At 45.5% G+C, this 19,802-nt stretch overlaps 4 protein-coding genes across 4 annotated transcripts; all 4 read right to left on the bottom strand.

The window, feature by feature from the left end:
• Positions 1-193: 193 nt before the first annotated feature.
• Positions 194-1,122, bottom strand: LOC127760476 (3'-5' exonuclease-like). The gene has a single exon (XM_052284744.1). The coding sequence runs from the start codon at positions 1,053-1,055 to the stop codon at positions 429-431; it is 627 nt and encodes a 208-aa protein (XP_052140704.1). The 5' UTR covers positions 1,056-1,122; the 3' UTR covers positions 194-428.
• A 3,136-nt stretch (positions 1,123-4,258) lies between these two features.
• Positions 4,259-5,067, bottom strand: LOC127760521 (3'-5' exonuclease-like). The gene has a single exon (XM_052284803.1). It carries the CDS (start codon positions 5,014-5,016, stop codon positions 4,390-4,392), a length of 627 nt encoding a protein of 208 aa, XP_052140763.1. The 5' UTR covers positions 5,017-5,067; the 3' UTR covers positions 4,259-4,389.
• A 1,917-nt stretch (positions 5,068-6,984) lies between these two features.
• On the bottom strand, positions 6,985-9,220 carry LOC127753168 (aluminum-activated malate transporter 9-like). Its single transcript, XM_052278662.1, has 6 exons — positions 8,890-9,220; positions 8,637-8,777; positions 8,122-8,391; positions 7,876-7,985; positions 7,624-7,770; positions 6,985-7,512 (listed from the first exon to the last, which is right to left on the bottom strand). Exons 1-6 carry the CDS (start codon positions 9,218-9,220, stop codon positions 6,985-6,987), a joined length of 1,527 nt encoding a protein of 508 aa, XP_052134622.1.
• A 2,317-nt stretch (positions 9,221-11,537) lies between these two features.
• LOC127762409 (polynucleotide 3'-phosphatase ZDP) lies at positions 11,538-19,361 on the bottom strand. The gene is made up of 14 exons (XM_052286920.1): positions 18,844-19,361; positions 18,738-18,773; positions 18,107-18,403; positions 17,988-18,020; positions 17,443-17,505; positions 17,291-17,344; positions 16,362-16,433; positions 16,200-16,256; positions 15,738-15,814; positions 14,880-14,961; positions 14,288-14,404; positions 13,779-13,906; positions 12,848-12,917; positions 11,538-11,839 (listed from the first exon to the last, which is right to left on the bottom strand). Exons 1-14 carry the CDS (start codon positions 19,087-19,089, stop codon positions 11,780-11,782), a joined length of 1,392 nt encoding a protein of 463 aa, XP_052142880.1. The 5' UTR covers positions 19,090-19,361; the 3' UTR covers positions 11,538-11,779.
• Positions 19,362-19,802: the final 441 nt, after the last annotated feature.

Genomic DNA, 19,802 nt, shown 5'->3' with positions numbered 1-19,802 from the left:
AGGAAAAGGAGAGAATTTGGGCTGAGCAAAAATATCTCTCTTATCCATTTGGAGCATAGGGATCGATTTATAAGAATTGAATGGATTTGTTTTTTTATGTTATTTTGTGAAGGAATATAGAATGATACAATGGATTAGGAACTATGCCTAGATACAGTATAAATAAAAATTTCATTGATAATACCTTCTCAATTGTCTAATATTTTATTGCTAATAATTCCGGAGAGTCAAGGTAAAGGACACGACTAGTAGTAATGTTGTTGGTAACCATAAAGATCAAAGCACACTAAACATGACACGATTTCTTAAAGAGTCAAGGTAAACGACACGGCTTCTTGAAGAATCTAAGGTAAAGGACACGACTAGCAGTAATATTGTTGGCAGGTGGCATGCATGATGCATGGCACCGGCAGGCAACGGCGGCGGCGCTACTCGTAGTCGTCGTACAGACTCCGGCCGACCTCCAACGAGGCGAAGGCGTCGGCGCACGCGTACATCACCTGGTCCAGCGTCAGCTGCCTTGAGTCCCAGGCGCTCACCCGCACGTGGTGCGGCTTCTCCATCCACACGTCCATCACCTCCCACACCAACCCCTGCAGCCCGGTGCTCCGCAGCGCCGGCTTCCCGATCGTCTGCGCGGCGAGGTAGCGCAGGTCCACCGCGTTCTCCACCTCCAGGTCGTAATGCTCCCTCAGCTTGTCCACGTCGTCGTGGATCCCGACGCCGACGAAGGTGAAGCGGCCGTCGCCGAGGAAGTCGCCCAGCTGGTCCGGGACGTAGTCGGCGTGGATGATCTGGAAGACGAGGCAGCGGCGGCCGACGCAGATCTGGAGCACGGCGACGGGGCCCGGAGCGCAAAAGCCGCTTGCTGGGTTCCACTCGACGTCGAGCCCGACGATGAGGTGGTCGAGGCGGCGGTGGTGGATGCGGACGATCTCGTCCAGCCACTCCTCGACCTCCTCGCCGGAGTCCGTCACCGTCGTGTAGATTTTGTCCTCGTCGAACGCCACCGTGTAGGTGCCATCGCCGAAGTCGTTCACGATCGAGGTCGCCATCTCTCCACAAATCTCTCTCTGCTTTTGGAGTTTTGAGGTTTAAACCTTCGAATTGGCCAAGATCAGATTGGCGATTCACTTCAGGGGTTTATATCGTGTGATTAATCCACACAGTCCGCAATTCCGCATAGATGACGATTGTGTTAATTTGTTCGCTGCGAACGAACGGCTGAGATTTGGTTGAGAGCGCTGACGTGTGCTTATCGGCGTCCGAGATATCTCTCTCGACAAGGATGGGATGACACGAAAAATACGCATTTTTTAGCGAGGTAAAGATAGAGCAGTTTTAAAGCACCAGAGTAATTTTCTCGTAGACTATCACTGATCACCGAGAGCCCACAAGTGTTTGGCCCGCTTGTCAGATACTGCGTAGCAAGGGATCCTGTGTCGCGGCGAACCTCCAAAACGGATGAAATGCGAAACCACCGGATAAAGGCAAAACATATATTCACAATCCTACCGTAGGATAGAAGTCACTGGTTCAATAGGACGACCGTGTGGTTCCGCTCGGGAGAGATCTTGCTTCGTGAACTATTTGGGCGCCCGGGATTCTCGGACAATTCTGCGATTCAACGGGCCATCTAGTCAGTGATGTTATCCACGGTGCCCGTCTGGAGTTTTTCATGTGCGACTCGTGATGTTTCACTATGTATGAATCAAATGTTTCAATAAATTTTTATACTATTTAATAATTTTATCTTGATGGACACGTGGTTTGTTGATGTACACGGGGTTCAAGTGTTGCAATGGCTTTAAATTGTTTGCTGCATATGTTGAACCAAATTGTTTCATCTAACGATCTGACTGTGTTTCACTTTTTTTAAGAATTGAAACATTCTTTCGCTATTTGCTGAAACATTATTTTTTTATAGGGTGAAACAACGTCCAGTTTTTTTGGAACCGTTGTTTCATACGTTGTAGCAAAATGTTTCATAAGGTGATTTGGTTGCGCTTCAGTTTTTTTAAAAAAATTGAAACATTTTCGAACTACTTAGTGAAACATTTACGATCTACTGGGTGAAATAATGCCTGATTTTTGAAAAAAAAAATCGAGCGTCCGATTTATAGGCACCTCGAGATTTTCTTTAGAAAAAGAGTAGCATTGATTAGGATGACATAAATCTATACCCAAACGCATGGTTAAATTCAATCTACAATTACATAAACAAAAGTTGTACCCGTGTGCAACGCAAATAGAATTTGTGTTTATATCATCACAAAAGTTGTAAGTTAAATTTAGATTTGCATGTTTGTGCAGTTGTTTATATCATCACATCTTATCTAATTTTATAAAACATTTACATAATTATTAAGTTATATGCAAACAATGGGTGCATGCATCTAGGTGTATCATTACTGCACAAACAATTTTTGCGTATGCCCTTTATTTAAAGGCAGTCGGGCTAAAATAATGTCCGTATGTAAAAAAAAAATTGGGTGATGTTTGGTTATGGGCCACATGCGAAAATCTATTTTCATAGGTGGGCTTCTTGAGACGGCCCACAAGTGTGGGTTTCTCTCTTCTATGTGCATTTCGCGCAGTGTCGCGTGTCCTCACCTTTTTCTCTCTTATCCCCTTTTCTGTCCTCACCTTTTTCTCTTTTATCCCCTTTTCTCTCCTCTCTATCCCTGCTTTTTTTTTCCTCCACCTCCTCTCTCTCCCCAATCATTTTAGGACACATTTTTCTCTCTTATCCCCTTTTCTCTCCTCTCTATCCCTGCTCTTTTTTTCTTTCACCTCCTCTATCACCACTCCTTTTCCTCTACCCTCCTCTCTCCCCCTTCCACTCCTGTCCAGCCTCCTCGAGCTTGGGGATAGACGGCAGGTGGGGGTGCGCTTGGGCGACGGTAGGAGTGAAGGCGCCCTGAGCTTGGGGATAGACGGGATAGACGGCAGATGGGGGTGCGCTTGGGCGACGGCAGGAGTGAAGGCGAGGGCGACAGATGCGAAGGTAGTGGATTTGGGCCATCCTCAAGAAGGGCAGATCCATGGACTGTGGATCCGAGTGTCACCTTCTGAAGGGGCGGATCTGCCACCATCAGTCTTGGAGGAGCGGCAACTACTAGGGTGGATCCGTCGGGGATGGTGGACTAGGCACAGACTCATCAGTGGCGGTGGCCGCAAAGGGGATCTACCACCATCAGTCCCGGAGGGGGCGATAACTACTAGGGTAGATCCGTCGGGGATGGTGGACTAGGCATAGACTAATAAGTGGCGGTGGCCGCAAGGGGATCCACCACCATCAGTCCCGGAGGGGCGATAACTACTAGGGTGAATCCGTCGGGGATGGTGGACCTGGCACAGACTCATCAGTAGCGGTGGCCGCAAGGGCGGATCCATCGGTGATGGTGACCTCAAGGGGCCGTAGAGGTTTATGCCCCGTAGAGGCTCAAAATCCGCAGCCGCCGACCATAGAGAAATGACGACAATGATGGGATCATACTATGACAAGACGATGGGAATGGGAGCTAGGTTTTTTTTTTTTCTAACAGGAGGCATAATGAGTCATTGACGAAAATTTTGTTTCTGCACACATCTAGGGACAAGCAGGTACAGAAATAAAAATATAACAATTTCCGCATACATATATAGGGACAAGCGTGCCCGCCTGTGAAAATGCCTTTTGGCCTAATGTTAGTGTATATTATCACAACCTTCATGCGGGATCTATCTAGAAGTCATCATCATGCAAATATACTACGCATTGCACACAAGGATGAAAACGGTTTGGAAAGCTGTCATTATGCAAATATGCTACCTCCGTCCCAAATTAGTAGTCACTTTGATTTTTTTTCTTGTAACATTTGATCATTCATTTTATTTGAAAAATTAGTGCAAAATAAAAAGGGAGAAGTCATACTTGAAATAGTTTTGATAATAAATCAAATTACAAACAAAATAAATAATAATTCTATAATTTTTTGAATAAGATGAAAGATCAAAAGTGACAAACAAAAACTCAAAGTGACAAGTATTCTGCGACAGAGGTAGTAGTGCGCATTGCACACAGGATGAAAACGGTTTGGAAAGTTTTCGATTTTCAAACTTGTTTTCGTATAAACCAAAAGTATCTGTCAAAATTTTTTCGGAAAGTTTTGAAAACGGATGAATTCGGAATGTTTTTTTTCTAAAAAATGAGAACGAATACGGTAATTCAAGGAATGCTGCATGTATCTGTACACGTCTAACCACCACAGGTCGATCCACAGCAAGTTTAACCAAAAAAAAAAAAAATCAAAGCATGTGAAGCGTGAGATGAGATGACCTCTCAAAGACACAAAACAGTAAACGACACTTAGTGGCAGATGGCATCCATTGACACCGGCGGCGGTGCTAGTCGTAGTCGTAGTACAGACTCCGGCCAACCTCGAACGAGGCGAAGGCGTCCGCGCACGCGTACATCACCTGCTCCGGCGTCAGATTCCAAGAGTCCCAGGCGCTCACCCGCACGTGGTAAGGCTTGGGCGCCCACACGCCCATCACCTCTCGCACCAACCCCTGCAGCCCGGCGCTCCGCAGCGCCGGCTTCCCGATCGTCTGCGCGGCGAGGTAGCGAAGGTCCACCGCGTTCTCCACCTCCAGCCCGTGATGGCTCCTCAGCTTGGCCACGTCGTCGTGGATCCCGACGCCGACGAAGGTGAAGCGGCCGTCGGCGAGGAAGTCGAACAGCGAGTCCGGGACGTAGTCCGCGTGGAGGATCTGGAAGATGAGGCAGCGGCGGCCGACGCAGATCTGGAGCACGGCGACGGGGCCCGGCCCGTGATAGTAGGTGGCGGGGCGCCACTCGACGTCGAGCCCGACGACGAGGTAGTTGAGGCGGCGGCGGTGGATGCGGAGGATCTCGTCCAGCCAATCGTCGACGTCATCGCCGGAGTAAGTCACCGTCGTGTGGATGTAGTCCTCGTCGAACGCCACCGTGTAGGTGCCGTCGCCGAAGTCGTCCACGATCGAAGTCGCCATCTCCTCCCTTCTCTCTTCAATCTCCTCTGCTTTGGAGTGTCGAGGTTTTAATAAACCATCGAGTTGGAGATCAGATTTGACGATGCGTTTCAGGGGTTTATATCGGGGTGATACATACACTACACGTACGATGACGATTGACGTACGAGTAGACGACGATCTTGTTTGTTCGCCGCCGTACGGACGGCTGAGATTTCGTTGGTGTGCGTATCAACGGCCGAGATATCCCTCAGATGACGGGGAAGATAACATGGTAAAGTACCGCATTTTTAGCAAGGCAAGATGACATGGTAACTTCCACCAAGATAGCGCTTGGATTGGCATTTGGGCGAGATCATGGGACGTGGCCGTTTTGGACGCCCGAGAAGACGGACCATATGCCGCGTTTCCCACGTACGGCCCCGCCATATCAATGATGATTTTGTTTTTCGTCTAGCCTTCTCTTTTATGAAAGAATTTTTTTGTTCGCCTAGCTAATTAACTTGGCTGTCCCGTGACCGTGACTAGCTGCAACGCAGACCACTCTGCAAAAATACTCCCTCCGTTTCAAGTTAATTATAAGATGTTTTAATTTTTGTCAAAGTCAAGTTCCTTCAAAGTTTCGTCAAGTTTATAGAAAAAACAGTAATATTTTTGACCCAAGATAAACCTATTATAAAAATATATTTAATAATTAATTTAATAAAATTAATTTGGTAATATAAATATTATACTATATTTATCTATAAACTTAGTCAAACTTGAAGCAGTTTGACTTTAATCAAAGTCAACCCATCTTATAACCTGAAATTCTACTCGTACAAGATCCCTGGCGTGCACGAATAATGTAATATTTGAGAGGAGAAAAAAAAGATAAGATTAAGAAGATATAAAAAAAAGAGGTGAGCTATTAGCATATGGTTAATTGAATATTAATTATTTAAACTTGAAAATAAATTAATATTAATAAGAATTTTTCAATTTATTTTTTAAAAAAATCTCGACAAACGTGACAAGAGATTTAGGCCTGGTTTAGTTCCAACTTTTTCTTCAAACTTTCATTTTTTTGATCATATTAAGGGTCTGTTTGGCACAGCTCCAACTCCAGCTCCACCTCTCCTAGAGCTGGAGCTCAGCCAAACAGTTTCAGCTCCAGCTAAAATGAGAGCGGAGCTGAGTGGAACTCTCTCACAAAATGAACTAGAGAGGTGGAGCTAGGTTTAGGTAGCTCCACAACTCCACTCTAGACTCAACTCCTGAAGCTAAATTTGGGAGTTGGAGCTCTACAAAATATGCCCTAAAACTTCCCTACACACATAAACTTCTTTTTTTCCTTCAAATTTTCAATTTTATTCAAACTTCTAATTTTGATGTGGAACTAAACACGGCCTTATACTCTCTATCAACTCCAAAAGAATGCATAAGCGACTGTTTGGATGGTTGCTTCACCTTCCAAAACTTTTAAACCAAAAGTATGGCATATGGCGTAGTTTTTCTAGCACCAATTGCAGATAGATAGGTAGCCAAACTTGTGCTTGTGGGTCATTTTGGCGAGAAGATGAGCTGGCAAATAGTACACTTGTCTTGTAAAGATTCTCTTCCATAAAAGTTCATGTCATGTACTCCAACTATCTCAGGCTATATGACGTTTTAACTTTGTTCAAAGTCAAACTGTTTAAATTTTGATCAAGTTTGTAGAGAAAAATAGTAACATTTTGAACACAAGAAATTTATTATGAAAATATATTCAATTATTAATTTAATGAAACTAATTTAATATTATAAATATTACTATATTTGTTTATAAACTTAGTCCGACTTTAAACAGTTTGATTTTGACTAAATTCAAAACGTTTTATAAGGAGTACTACATATGGAAATTGAACTGATCATTGTGAAAACAATCCTCTAATTAAAGTCCATGTAAAATACACGGTATTGGTTTAGCACGTTGATAAACGTGCTGGTGATACGTCCCAGATGGCCTGGTCAGGTAGCTAGTTTGATCGAGTCGCTTTCTTCCCTGAATTTTGCGAGCTTGGAGAGCTCGTCGACGGCATCCACGAGGTGGTCCAGCCGCGCCACGAACTCGAGCAGCAGCGACGCGAACGTGGCCAGCGACAGCGCCGCCGTGCTCTCCAGCGCGCGCACCCTCACCATCATCGCCGCGTATCCGCCGCCGGCCTCCGCCTCCTCCAGCTCGTCCGCCTCCCGCGACGGCCACGACAGCCTCTGCCGCCGCGCGCTCTCGCGCAGCCGCGAGCACGAGCGCTCGAGGCCGCCGCCGCTCGTGATCTCCTCCGCCACGGAGCCGGACGAGACGAGGAGGTGCGAGTTGAGCTCCAGCGCGAGCTGGAGGCGGTAGGCGGAGCCGTGCACGCTCTTGAGAAGGCTCAGCCTCTCGGCGCTGCGCGTCATGCCGTCGACGTCGCCGCCAAGGACACGGACGAGCTCGGCCGCCTGCGCCGTCGCGTCCTCGATCTCCGCACGGAACGCCTCCCTGACTCCGTCCGGCGCCTGCACCTAAGAAACAAACAGAATCTGACACCGATCGGCGGCGAGCTGTGTGCACTTGTGCGCTAAGCCATTGCATTGCTTCGGAACAGGATCGAGAAGAAATTAACTGGCCTGTATCTCGGAGTGCAGGCAGCCGTGCATGGCGACGACCTCGTAGGCGCAGTGGCGCAGCACGGCTCCGACGCGGGCGTAGTGCGACCACGGGAAGGAGAAGGAGCGGAACCGGCCGTGCGGCGGCTCCCATCTCGCCGATCTCGCCTGCGTACGCCCGCCATTACACGTTCAAGTCAAAGCTACGTAGTGTGTGTGACCGTGTGGTGTACAGTATATACACAGGCAAGCACGCGCGTATGGCAATCTTACCAAGGATTCGATCCTAGCGGATGCGTTCAGGATGGCGCGGCATTTCTCAATTGCTGGTTCGCCGCCGTCGACGGCCGTTTCGTCGCCTGACAGATAGCTCCTGACGCAGTCTGACAGATCAACGAGTGGATTCTTCAGACGGTGTGCTTTGTTGGCGTCTTTCGCATTGCAATCGTGCAAAGGAGGATTGATTGATTGGAGAGAGAGAGAGAGAGAGAGAGAGAGAGAAGGAGTGATTTATTGCACCGTGGAGCGAGTCGGCGACGGCGGCGAAGCTGGCGACGAGCTCGCGGTGGAGCTGCTCGCCGGCCCACGCCGGGAAGATGAGCACGTTGACGAGGAGCGCCAGCACGGCGCCGATGGCGATGGCGTAAAGCCGGTCGAGGCCGGCGGCGACGGGCTCGCCGACGCGGTAGACCGACACCATGATGAGGCAGTAGGTGAAGAGGATCACCCGGAAGCCGTACTCATACGGCGCCAGCGCCGGCAGCTGCTTCACGAACGACGTCACGGCCCCTGCGACCGAAAAGCCAAGCCACATCACATGTTTTGTCGTGCGCCACACAGATAATGTGGTACTACCTCCATATTTCAGCTTATAAAACTTTTTAGTATTGCCCACATTCATATAGATGTTAATTAATCTATGTACATATATATGTCTAGATTTATTAACATATATATAAATATGGGCAATGCTAGAAAGTCTTATAACATGAAACAGAGTAAGTACTAGTGTTTCGCCTTAATTTGCAACTTACCAACTAGGAAGATGCTTAGGCCAATCACGTACGGCTCGGCGACACTGCCGCATCTGAGCGAAATCCAGATCACCGCGATAGCAACAACTCCGGCCACCATGCTCCCCACGGCCCGGTTAAACCCTCGGTTGAAACTGGCGCCTGCAAGAACAGAAATCTAAACAGTTGGAATTAGAATTTCGCGGCATATGTATATCGATTAATTAGCGTAGAAATTAAACTAACAGTAGCTGCTACTTGTATGTGTACGGACCAACGGTGTACTCGAACATGATGCCGACGGTGAGGATGGACCAGATGATGTTGGTGCCGAACAGCCTGAAGGGCTCGCCGACGAGCACCAGCAGCGACGCCAGGAGCATCGCGAGGCCGGCCTTGAGGGCGAACGCCACCCTGCCGGCGTCCTCGCTGGCGAAAGCCCACGCCGCCGCGGCGGCCGCCCGGGCGCACCGAGGGAAGCCGCCACCGCAGCAGCTCGCTTCGGTCATCGCCTCGGGCCTCTTGGCGAAGCCCGGGAGCACGGCGTTCGGCGACAGTGTCACGTCGACGGTGACACCGCCCACGGCGCTGTCGCCCCTGCTCATTGTCACCGTGCGTACGTACACGGCGAATATGTCGTTTGATCAACAAGAGGAAACTAAGGCGGTTGCTACACTTGTGTTGTGTCCCTATTGTGTATAAGACTACTTTGTGATAATGGAAGTTATATTTATAGGTGGTAATGCGTGGCAACGCGCATGGGATAGATTGGGAATGTAGCAAAAGGATCATTCGGGAGTAATAATTGATGTGGAAGTTCATTCGGAGATGCGCTAGGCTTAATAATTCTCAGGCGCTCTAGACTTTTGCAGTGAAACTAAGGGTTTCTTCCTCCGTTTCCGTTCGAGCATGTGCCAAGACTATCGTCGAGAATTTGAACCCGATGAGATGAGTAGATTACCAGCAGCAAGATGCCAGGAACATATTCTGCACGTTCAGGGACTTGGAATGTGGCCTTGGTTGTCTGATGGCCCCAACCCACTAGCAAAGGACTTATGGCTCGAGGAGCCAGGGACAAGAACCAGCATATCTCCCACTTCACATATTTCCATGGAAAAAATTGTGTGCTCAGGAAACATGATGACAATGGTCATGCACAAACATTTGACGCTGGTGGCAAATTGACAATTATGCCACCACTAGGCTCCTGCTGACGTAACAGTGCAGACAATCTAACACGTTATCTTCTCGCGCATAGCTTAGTTGTGGAGCGACAACTTTTCAGGATTGCATCAGAACAAGAATGGCCAAATTAGACAATATTCCAAGAAACCAAGTCCTTCACATAGAGCTCTCGCGCTGCTCTCACGCGGGCGGCTCGGAAGCGAAACCCTAGCCGCCCGCGCCACCCCCTCCCAATGCCTCCAGCCACCTCGCCGCTGCCGGAGCCCGTCGCCGGAAACCGTGCGGCCGGCCGGGAAGGCGGCGGCGTCGGCTGGCAACAGCGGCGGAGGACATGGCGGCAGCGTCGGGCTGGTTGCTTGGTGGCGGAGGATGACGGCGCAGCGGTTTGCGGAGGCGGAGGCTGGCGTCGGTGGCAGCGGTGACGGCGGCCGTGGCTGTGGACGGTGGCGACGTCGGCGGATGCGGGTCGCTAGCGAGGTGGCTGGGCGTTCGGCAGCAGCGGCTGCGGTGGCGGTGACCGTGTCTGCGATCACCGGAGGCATGGCGGACTCAGATGACTAGCCGAGGGCGTGGCAGACGGCTGCTTTTGGCCGGCACGGCATCGTTTGATGGAGGGGTCGGAGACCGGCTTGGCGCAGAGAGGCGGCGCAGCCGATGGCAATGGAGGCCGGCTCGACGCGAGAGGCGCGGGCGGCGGAGATGGAGGCCGGCTTGGCGCGAGAGGCGCGGCCGATGGAGGGAGGCCGGAATGGCGCAAGAGGCGCGTCTGGTGGAGGAGGCCAGTTTGGCGCGAGTGGCGCGGCCGGCGGTGGAGGAGGCGACCTAGGTGTGAGGAGGAGCCGCCGGTAGAAGTGGCGCGGTCTTCGGCGCACGAAGGCTGGCCGGCGAGGGACGCCGGTGCAGGGGTTCCACATGTCGGCATAGCTTGTATGGTGGTGGAGCATCGGTGTGTCAGCCGTGGATTCGCATGTGGTGAGTGACAGGTGAAAACCTAGTCTGGCCTCGGCCGGACCGACAACGATGGTTCATTCCCCCTCCTGAGGGCGTTGTCGTGCTGTCTCACCCCTCAAGGGTGGTTGCCAGGCGAAAGCCCAGTCTTGGCTCCTTTGAGCTCCGACGGACGGCGGCGGCGGTTTGTCGCTTCTCTTCTTGAAGACGTCGTTTTGGCATCCCCTAGGGGGGCGATCTCGCCTGTGTCCCTTTGTTGGTCTAGTGGCGGTCGGTCACGCTTAGCGGCGGCCGTTCCAGTGCTAGCCTTCTCCTGGGTTTGTGTGTTGACAATGTCAGTATGTGGGTGGTGGTTTTTTTCCTGGTTACAACCCTTCAGGGTTGTAATCTTGTAATTTTTCCTACTCTATCAATAGAACTCCGCACGTCTCGTTAAAAAAAAGAATGGCCAAATTGGCCATCCCTGCAGGCTCACGCCCCATGATCAAAGGACGCAAGTGGATCGGCTCACACCCCATGTATCCATCAACCCATGGTCCCTTACTAGCTACTTCATTTGATCAACAAATTTTCTACTTCTACTTCGTAAATGGAAGAAAAATGCAATTTCATTAGAATGGCATTGCACCAATCCAACTCTGCTCACAAACGCAACCTTAAATACTACGTTTTATATCCCGAAAGCCAACTTGCTGATTCTGCCCGAGCATTAGCTGCTTTCGCAGAACTCAGTCGCATAACGATCACCACGTGTCCGTGTCTGCTCGAGAATAGAACCAAGGCCTCGAAATGATTGCACAGGCACACCAATTTTCTACTTACCGTGTCCCCAAATATAAGGGATTTTGCCTGTTAGAAAGATTCTCACTAATAAGTACTGTTACTGTTATGAAATAAGATAGTATTCCTACCTATTATAGATTTCAGTCATGCAGCGATTGCCCCATCGCACAAAAACTAGCGCCTTCTGCGAACGCAGGAAACGGCAAACGCAGAGTATTGGTCTACTACATTTCCACTTCAGAAAAAAACTAGATATTTGCAGCTTCGCCAAAGTATTCTTCAGGAACGTGAAACTTCAGACCAATGGCCTGCAATTGAAAATATCACCGTCAGCTGCTTTTACCCCAAATCAAGACGCGTCAAGAAAACAAAAAAAAAACAACTAAACCAATAACATACCAAAGGAAAATGGTGGAACCAAAATTAAAAATAGAAGAGTTTCATATCATTACAGGAGCTCAATGCTTGCTTGCTTCATCCCATTCCCACAATGTACCCTACAGATGTGCATTGCATATGCAAAAATAATCTATTTTTCTTGGAAACTAATCCATGTTATCTAGAATAATTACCCGCATCTAAATCCCAAATAACCAGATCTAAATCCCAAATAGAGTTGTAGAAAAAATATCGGGATCCAAAAGAAACTTAGCTCAACTCAAGCTCAAATTGATCAAGTATCCCAAGCTCGTACCAACTCTCAGTCCTCAAATAAGCCAAGCCCAAGCTATTCATCTAAAGCATGGAGGCATATTCCAAAGCTCAAGCCAAATTCCAGTGCTTAACGGTTGTCTGGACAGCACAAACGCCATTTCCCCATAGCCCAAAACCACAAGCAAATTCTTGTATATGTTTTACTCTCGTAATGATATAAAGCACAATTCTCCTGTGTTTTCAAGGGGAAAGAAACATGAGCAAATTTCTAGCCCAGCCAAAAGGCCCAATGTAAGTGGCACAGACTGACACTGCATTCCTAATCAATCCCAAGGCACACCTAGATTTGATCACACTCCAGCTCCTTGTTTTTCAAAGAGACAAAACTAAAGCCACAGACCTTGGTGGGCTGCTCAGTCCCGCCAATATTGTCAGTTTGTGCCATTTACCCGTATCTGCCTATATCCCAGATCAGACTCCCTTCCGAGCCACGCGCCAACAAATAGCAATCACTATAATTGTTTTAAGAGATCTTTTACGGTCATTGAGAGGTGGACTATCTCAATACCTGCTAAGGACCCTAAAATTCATGTTGAAATTGTCTATTGTGAACTGGGCAAAGAAATGTTCATGGACTGCTCAAGGGGCAGCTCCACAAATACCTTAGCGAATTCTTTATCTGCATCACTATGATCATTCTCTCTCCCAGCGGCATCACCAACATAGAAAGATCTGAAATAACATGGCAATTATCAAAAGGGCAGCTTATATAATGCACACAAAACAGACTAAAACAGCAGATTGTGTTTAGTGTTTTTTTGCACCAATAAAACTGAACTAAACCAAAAGGCTATAATCTATGAGACAAATTGTGCAATTGTAGACATATTGGATCAGTACTCATGTCCAGGGCTTGATCAAGCCCAATATGTGGATATTACAATACCATGGAGCCCTTATTATTTCCATAGGATTAGCAGCAACTCGGATCCTACAGGTCCTAGTATGGAGTTGCATATGCTGAGCAACTTGAGAAAGTGTAAAGCTATTATGTTAGGTGGTAAATATTACACAATTTGCAACAATATTTCCATGTATATATATGTCACATGGACACCCTTGTCAATGACATCAACAAATATATAACGTATATGTAAGTTCTATACCCTGTCAACTAAAACAACAGGAATGTGACAGCAAAGAAAATCAAATCAACGTCCTGTTTCCTATCTGCAACACCCACTGGGTTCCTTCACTCGTAAGCTAAGATCTATCACTTCTACGCTAGCTTATACGGAACACACAGGACAGCATCTGCTTAAAGAATAGGACACACACAACTTAGCTGTAGCCATAAGCGCAAACAGATAGAAGCACCTATTCTAAGACACACGCAGCTCAATAAAAAAATAATAAAACATGTGTCTCAGTCAATGACTGTACGTACAAAATCCACCTGTGGCCCAACCACAAGTGTGCACAGCATACAGAGAGTAAAGGAATGCCAACGTTAGCGCACTGAAGCTTCAACCGACCTTACAAACCAGCTCAAATAGTAAATCTGAAATAATCTAAAATAGAGTGGTTACTTACTTGTCCATGTCAACTGTAACTCCCGAATTGAAATGCTCTCTCATCAACCACCACATTCCAGTGTTTGGTTTTCGAAATGGATCATCTGGAAAGGTTTTTCCTTTCCCTAAACCACATGCTATGAAAACCTGCAGGTGCAAACAAAATTAAATATTTGAAAGGAAACTATAAGAGAAGGGGGCATACTCCAAATGATAAGTCTTTGGCAATTAAGAGATTTTATACAACAAGACCAGACCAGGCTTTTACAAGATTGAAAGACCAAAACAAGTCATGTATCGTAATTATCAAAAACTCCCCAAAAAATGTCAAGCAAGAATTTACAAGGTACCATGTTATGTGTCATGAAAAAGAGCATTTTACAACATTTAATTGATTGAGCAATAAACAAAGGCCCGGTTCAGTTACCAGGACTATCATTATAGATAGTATATTTCTTCAGTTTATGATTGTTAAAAATATACAGAAATTCCAGATACATAATGCATTTGGACAAATGTGTAGCATACCTGAATAGGGACTTTTACACGTTCAATGAACTTGTCAAGACGCCCAATTTTGGAGTCAACAGCTTGCTGCCGCTTTTTGTTCCATCGTTCAATGTTCGACTCATTGGTGAATATGACCTGACAAGTTGGCAGTATGATTTTACATAGCCTACTGGATTCCAGAGAAAATAGAGCAATAATTAACTAATTAAGTTAAGTGATTAGTTACTCTCTCTAGTCACATATACTTGTCGTTTTGGACAGCACGGTCTCCAAAATACAACTTTGACCACTTATTGTGTTGGAGTATATTCGTAAAACCCAACAGAGCTATGTTTTTATGGTAGCACTTTTCGAGGCTTACTTATATAAATGGTTTCGATGTATCCAATCTAGATACTTAAAAATATATCGGTACATAAAATTTCAGAGAGAGAGAGAAGGCATGTTCAAAGTGACAAGTACTTGTGACCAGAGAGAGTTTCTTATAACTGTTCTGAGGTTCTTAAGAACATTCTATGTGCATACTTAATTCGATGCAACGTACAGAGAGACGTGATGGAACTACAGTTATAGGCCCAAAAGAACTTGTAAAGACTAAAAAGCAACTAACCAATTTATAGCCATCATTGTACAGGATTTGCAGCTTTTCTGGAATCGATTCATACAGTAAAGACCACTTGTCCGCACCAACACTGCACTTGAAGTAGGTTGGAGCTTAACGATTGCATTCTTAAAAAAAGCAACAACATGTATAAGAGGTAATATCGTGCATCATGAACTCATGTGTAACAAGTCAATATTCTGGGAAAATACTATCCCATAAGTTATCTCTAAATCTGGCAATTGTTATGCTCAAGTTCATCAAAAGGTCCAGCATAAAACTTTTCAGGACTCGCATGTAGTGAATACTTCCTTATGCTAATTGATACCTTTGCTTGTAAAGGAAAAAAAAACTCCATTGTTGGCCATAAAAAATGGTAAGATTACTTTAATGTGGATTGGACTACTTATGTCATGCTTCTTTACAGCTATAGAAGAACTAAGACAAAACTAACAAATAGATCACATAATATCACAAAGCCCTAACACGAAACTGCTCGATCAATTCATAAATTCTAACCAAATGCCATCCATACAGCTACAGCATAGTAACTCAAAAGCATATAGTACTATTTAGTAAGTCAAATTAAATGTGCCTTTCTAGGGTGTTCAAGCAGGTGTTTGATGAGATAGTCTACTCATTAGTTGCATATGCAGTGTGTTCCCCTGCAACTGGCCAAAGCATAAGACAAGTATGTTCACTCCATGTGGTTCTGAACAGTCTGCTCATTTTGTTTCTTAATTGCCCAAGTGCCCTTACGACAAAGTTATGAAAAATAGATATAGCACACAGAAGAAGCATGCAGGCTACTCTTATAACAAAATAAATATCATATTTCCGAAAAACAAAATGTGTATGTATACATACATCCTCACTGAGGTTTTGGCGAGGCATCCATCAAAATCAAATGCAGCAATCTTAGCTGAAGACTGAAGACCATCATCCTGAACATTAGAAGTGCAAGTTATCCAGCTATACTCTTATTAAAAAAAAAAGGCAATGGTGATGGCAGTGAATCTGCCACCCACCAACTCTATTGTATATCTTTTACCAACTAATTCTTTCATGTACTTTAATATTATAAAATAGTCCTTCTGCATGGGTATATTATGCAAGTATATTATGCAAACACGTCTACAGGGTAGAATTGTTCTTAAAAACCTCAGAATTGATTTGCTCCAAACAATAATAGCATGTCTATAATTTATATTTATCCGTAGCAAAGCACGGGTATAGCTAGTCTTATGTGTGCATGGTTTAATTCATATAATAATTAGAAAATGAGGCTCAAGAACTGCTCCTTTCTTTTATAAATTTTGCTTAACACACCTGCTCACGAAATATAACTGTATTGAAAACCTTCCAATGCGCTGGAAGGGTAGCATCCTGCATCCACACATGACAGGAAAATGGAGATGTAGCATTTCAGTATAACAAAATGATAAACATAGGAAGCAGAGTGACTTGATAAGAACAATGGTATAAGAATACCTTATAATTTTGCTTTATATCAGAAACCGAAAAGGGTATCACTGGACCAGCTCTTTTGTCCCCTGCCAGCATCTGATAGGGAAAACAATACAAGATCTATAAATAATCATGCATGTTCAGCTTTGGAATCAAGCAAGACATTAAGGGGTTGTGTTATGGTTAAATAACATTCTTAGTACAGATATTTTGTCTTCTCTCTCCTTTCACGTTTCCCACTTACCACTCACAGGAGAGTAGTAGGGTCATGAATCAAGATCATTATGGGTAAACACCGCCAGAGGATAGCAGCATCGACTACTAGGAATGAGGAAAAGACTTAGACTGGGATGATAAACATTGTGTGTGGGTGGGGGTGGGGGTAGCTTAGACTGATTCTTCTTCGTTGCTTAAATCAATAGAGAAACATTTCCATCCTTGTATAGATGGATGGTATGACTTGACCCTTAAACTTAAGTAACTAACTAATTCTAGTTTATTATTATCTCCTAACACACTGCTACAGTACACACCGCTGTTTACCAGTCAGATGTTGTATCCATGGACCTCAGTCTCTCGGCTCAATGCCCATGAGGCCATGATATAGAGAGTAGAGATCTACAGGTTGGGGAAATGAATGGCAAATGTATAAACTATAGAGACAATTGTTACAGTCAATCATTGAAAGAACTCTCAAGGTAAAAGGATCGGCATTCAACATATCAAAGCCATGACTGCCAGCATTAACATGATGAAAATGCAAGTTGGATGCTAACAAATAATAAATGATGATACCTCTGCCTTATAAACAGACTATTCAAACAACAACAACAATTAAATGTCAGTAAGCAAAACTTTCAGGGAAACAAAGAACTAGAAATGTGCCATCTCTACAGACATTATAAGGGTTTAGGTATGGCTTCCAAAACTGAAAGAATACATGATTTCATCACCTTAACACCTTCAATATTATTTCCAGTGCCCTTAGAGTCTTCCATGCTGTGAACCTAGAAGGATCAAGAGTATAAAAGTTTGTATGTCATCACAAAGTTGAACTTGATGCTGGAGTGAACTGTAAGATGCTCATGTCTAATCAAAAGCTAACCACTTCCTTCTTCAGATTTTGTTCATTCAATTGATCAGTCACATTGCCATCTCTCTTACAATTCTGCAAATGAATATGGTGGATCAAAGTAAGTATTTCCTCCGGGTCGATAATACTTGTCGTTTTGGGAAAGGACACAGTCTCCAATAAACAACTTTGACCACTATTTTTTATTAGAATATATATAAAAACATCAATAAATATATTATTTTATTTAAGTACTTTTTAAGACGCTACATATATGGTCACCTTATTTTTAAGACAAATATTTTAGATATTATTTATAGTCAATATTTTAAAAGTTTGATGATAACCTTGTCCAAAAAGACAAGTATTGTCAACCCAGAGGGAGTTCCACCAACTGAAAACTTGTTAGAAAGCATTTCACAAACAACATAAAAAAAGCTTGCACTTCCTTTGTTCAGAAACAAATTAGCGACCTCTTTTCCTAATTTACAAGAGCTACAAACTGATGAGAAGAAAATTTCTAGGAATTCATATTGCCGCTTAATTTAAACTAGTTGTATGAGTGAGCAAATTGTTACCTCCAACTCCCGCAACTTATCACGGTCTTGATTCTGCGCCCACCCTCCAAAACCACAGTTAGTTTCCACAGAGAAGAAATAAAAGTATAAAACAGCTGAAAAAAAATCGAAGACCAAACCTCGATAGAATCAAACCCCTTAAGGTTCTCCACAGGGAATGCTGGGTAAGTTGATGAAGGGAAGCAGGCAATATGGTACCATTTTGTACTGTCAAAACCACGGGGATCGCGAATAGAGGCGCCAAGACGGAGGGCACCTGCCGCAATACTCTCACTGCAACCCTTGCAGGTGGAGCGGCCAGACTTGGCATACTCAACTGAGATAATAGCATTTTCTGCCACTCCTGGGCTGTCTTTTACTTTCTTTGGGCTTGACTCTTCAGTTGTCCCTACTGCAGTATGGTCTCTCTTACACGTCTGAAAATGAATAGTTTGGAATATTAAAGAGAAATAACTCAGTTGTATCCAAACTTTTGTAAAGATATCATTTGGTTTACTAATCCAAAATATGCATATGGCTTGCTAATCCAAAATAACTCCAAATGTAGCATTTTGGACAACAATCCAGATTACTTAAATTAATTTTCACCATAAGTTTATCAAGTATACTGAACATTACTCAAATGTACCATTACAAAAATTGAACAATATCATTTGGCAATCTACATTCCACTAGCATATAGCCATCCATCTGATAGTCATAAAATATCAACCAGAAGCAGATTTGGCCACCTAACTGATAAGCCGTTACCTTGTTTAGCTCACGCACCTCCTCGCGATCCTCCTCCTGCACTCCCCCCAAAATCAACATATTAGCACCCGTGGGAAGCAAATGTAAACCGACTCAGAGCCCAAACCTTGATGGAGTCGAACCCCTTGACCTTCTCGACGGGGTCAATCGGGTGCGACGAGGAGGGGAAGCAAGCGACGTGGTACCACTTGGTGCTGTCGAAGCCGCGGGGGTCGCGGGCGGAGGCGCCCAGGCGGAGCGCGCCCTTGGCGATGCCCTCGCTGCATACTTTGCAGGAGGACCGACCGGACTTGGCGTACTCGACGGAGATGGTCGCCTTCGCGGCGGCGGACGCCGCCGGTGCGGTGGACATGGGGCCGCCGCGGGCGATGCGTGGGCGAGCGGCGGTAGAGACGAGGGGGCGGCTCGGGAGAGTTGGACTCCTCCACCGGAGGAAGTAGACGAATGAGCGACGAGGAGCGGCCAGTGGCTACTAGGGTTTTGTGCCGTGGGGCGGGAATCGACGCCGCGACGGGAGTAGCGAGGGCACACGGCGCGGGAAGCAAAGAGGAGGATAGTGGGGCGGTGCGGTAGGGGGTGGGGGCGCGAGCCGCGGTGGTGGCTTCCTGCTTCGCTGCCGGCGTGGTGTTCTGGACTGCTGCTGGTGTTCGACGGTTTGTGGTGGGCTTAATAGCAGGCCAAATTGAAGGCCCATTAAGCTACTGCCTAATTCTGTGGCGTCGAAAAGTCACTAATTAAAGGCTTGTTCGGTTTGGAGTAAAAGTAAAGAGCTTTTTTTGCATAATGATTATAAAGATTAATTTCTATGGATGTTATTTAGTTTATACAAATAAAGTATAGAAAAACATAGAAAAATTTTCGTCCATTTAAACTTCTCGGGAATAATTGATGTGGATTGATGTGTACATACGTTCATATTTCTCCACTTTCATATTCCTACGTGTTGAAATTCCTTCAAATTGAATAAAGCCCAAAACCTTTTTTTTTCCTACATGCTGCAGTGATTACTAGACTCTCTAAATATCCATTTGGTCAGTTTGTCAAATATTTACAGAATTAAATATG

The sequence above is a fragment of the Oryza glaberrima genome, chromosome 1, assembly GCF_000147395.1.
Source record: "Oryza glaberrima chromosome 1, OglaRS2, whole genome shotgun sequence".
In the NCBI taxonomy this organism is placed as follows: Eukaryota; Viridiplantae; Streptophyta; class Magnoliopsida; order Poales; family Poaceae; genus Oryza; species Oryza glaberrima.
The sequence above is the reverse complement of the archived record's forward strand: the minus strand, read 5'-3'. Positions and strand labels throughout refer to the sequence as shown.

Bases quoted from the DNA above. Each gene is read 5' to 3' on its own strand.
- LOC127760476 (XM_052284744.1), bottom strand. From the start codon at position 1,055: ATGGCGACCTCGATCGTGAACGACTTCGGCGATGGCACCTACACGGTG.
- LOC127760521 (XM_052284803.1), bottom strand. From the start codon at position 5,016: ATGGCGACTTCGATCGTGGACGACTTCGGCGACGGCACCTACACGGTG.
- LOC127753168 (XM_052278662.1), bottom strand. From the start codon at position 9,220: ATGAGCAGGGGCGACAGCGCCGTGGGCGGTGTCACCGTCGACGTGACA. The intron at 7,986-8,121 runs GTGCAATAAATC...TTGATCTGTCAG, and splicing joins CGTCGCCGACTCGCTCCACG to ACTGCGTCAGGAGCTATCTG. The intron at 7,771-7,875 runs GTAAGATTGCCA...GGGCGTACGCAG, and splicing joins CCGCTAGGATCGAATCCTTG to GCGAGATCGGCGAGATGGGA.
- LOC127762409 (XM_052286920.1), bottom strand. From the start codon at position 19,089: ATGTCCACCGCACCGGCGGCGTCCGCCGCCGCGAAGGCGACCATCTCC. The intron at 17,345-17,442 runs GTTAGCTTTTGA...TGATCCTTCTAG, and splicing joins AAAATCTGAAGAAGGAAGTG to GTTCACAGCATGGAAGACTC. The intron at 11,840-12,847 runs GTATTTGTGGAG...TTTCAATTGCAG, and splicing joins CAGATAAAGAATTCGCTAAG to GCCATTGGTCTGAAGTTTCA.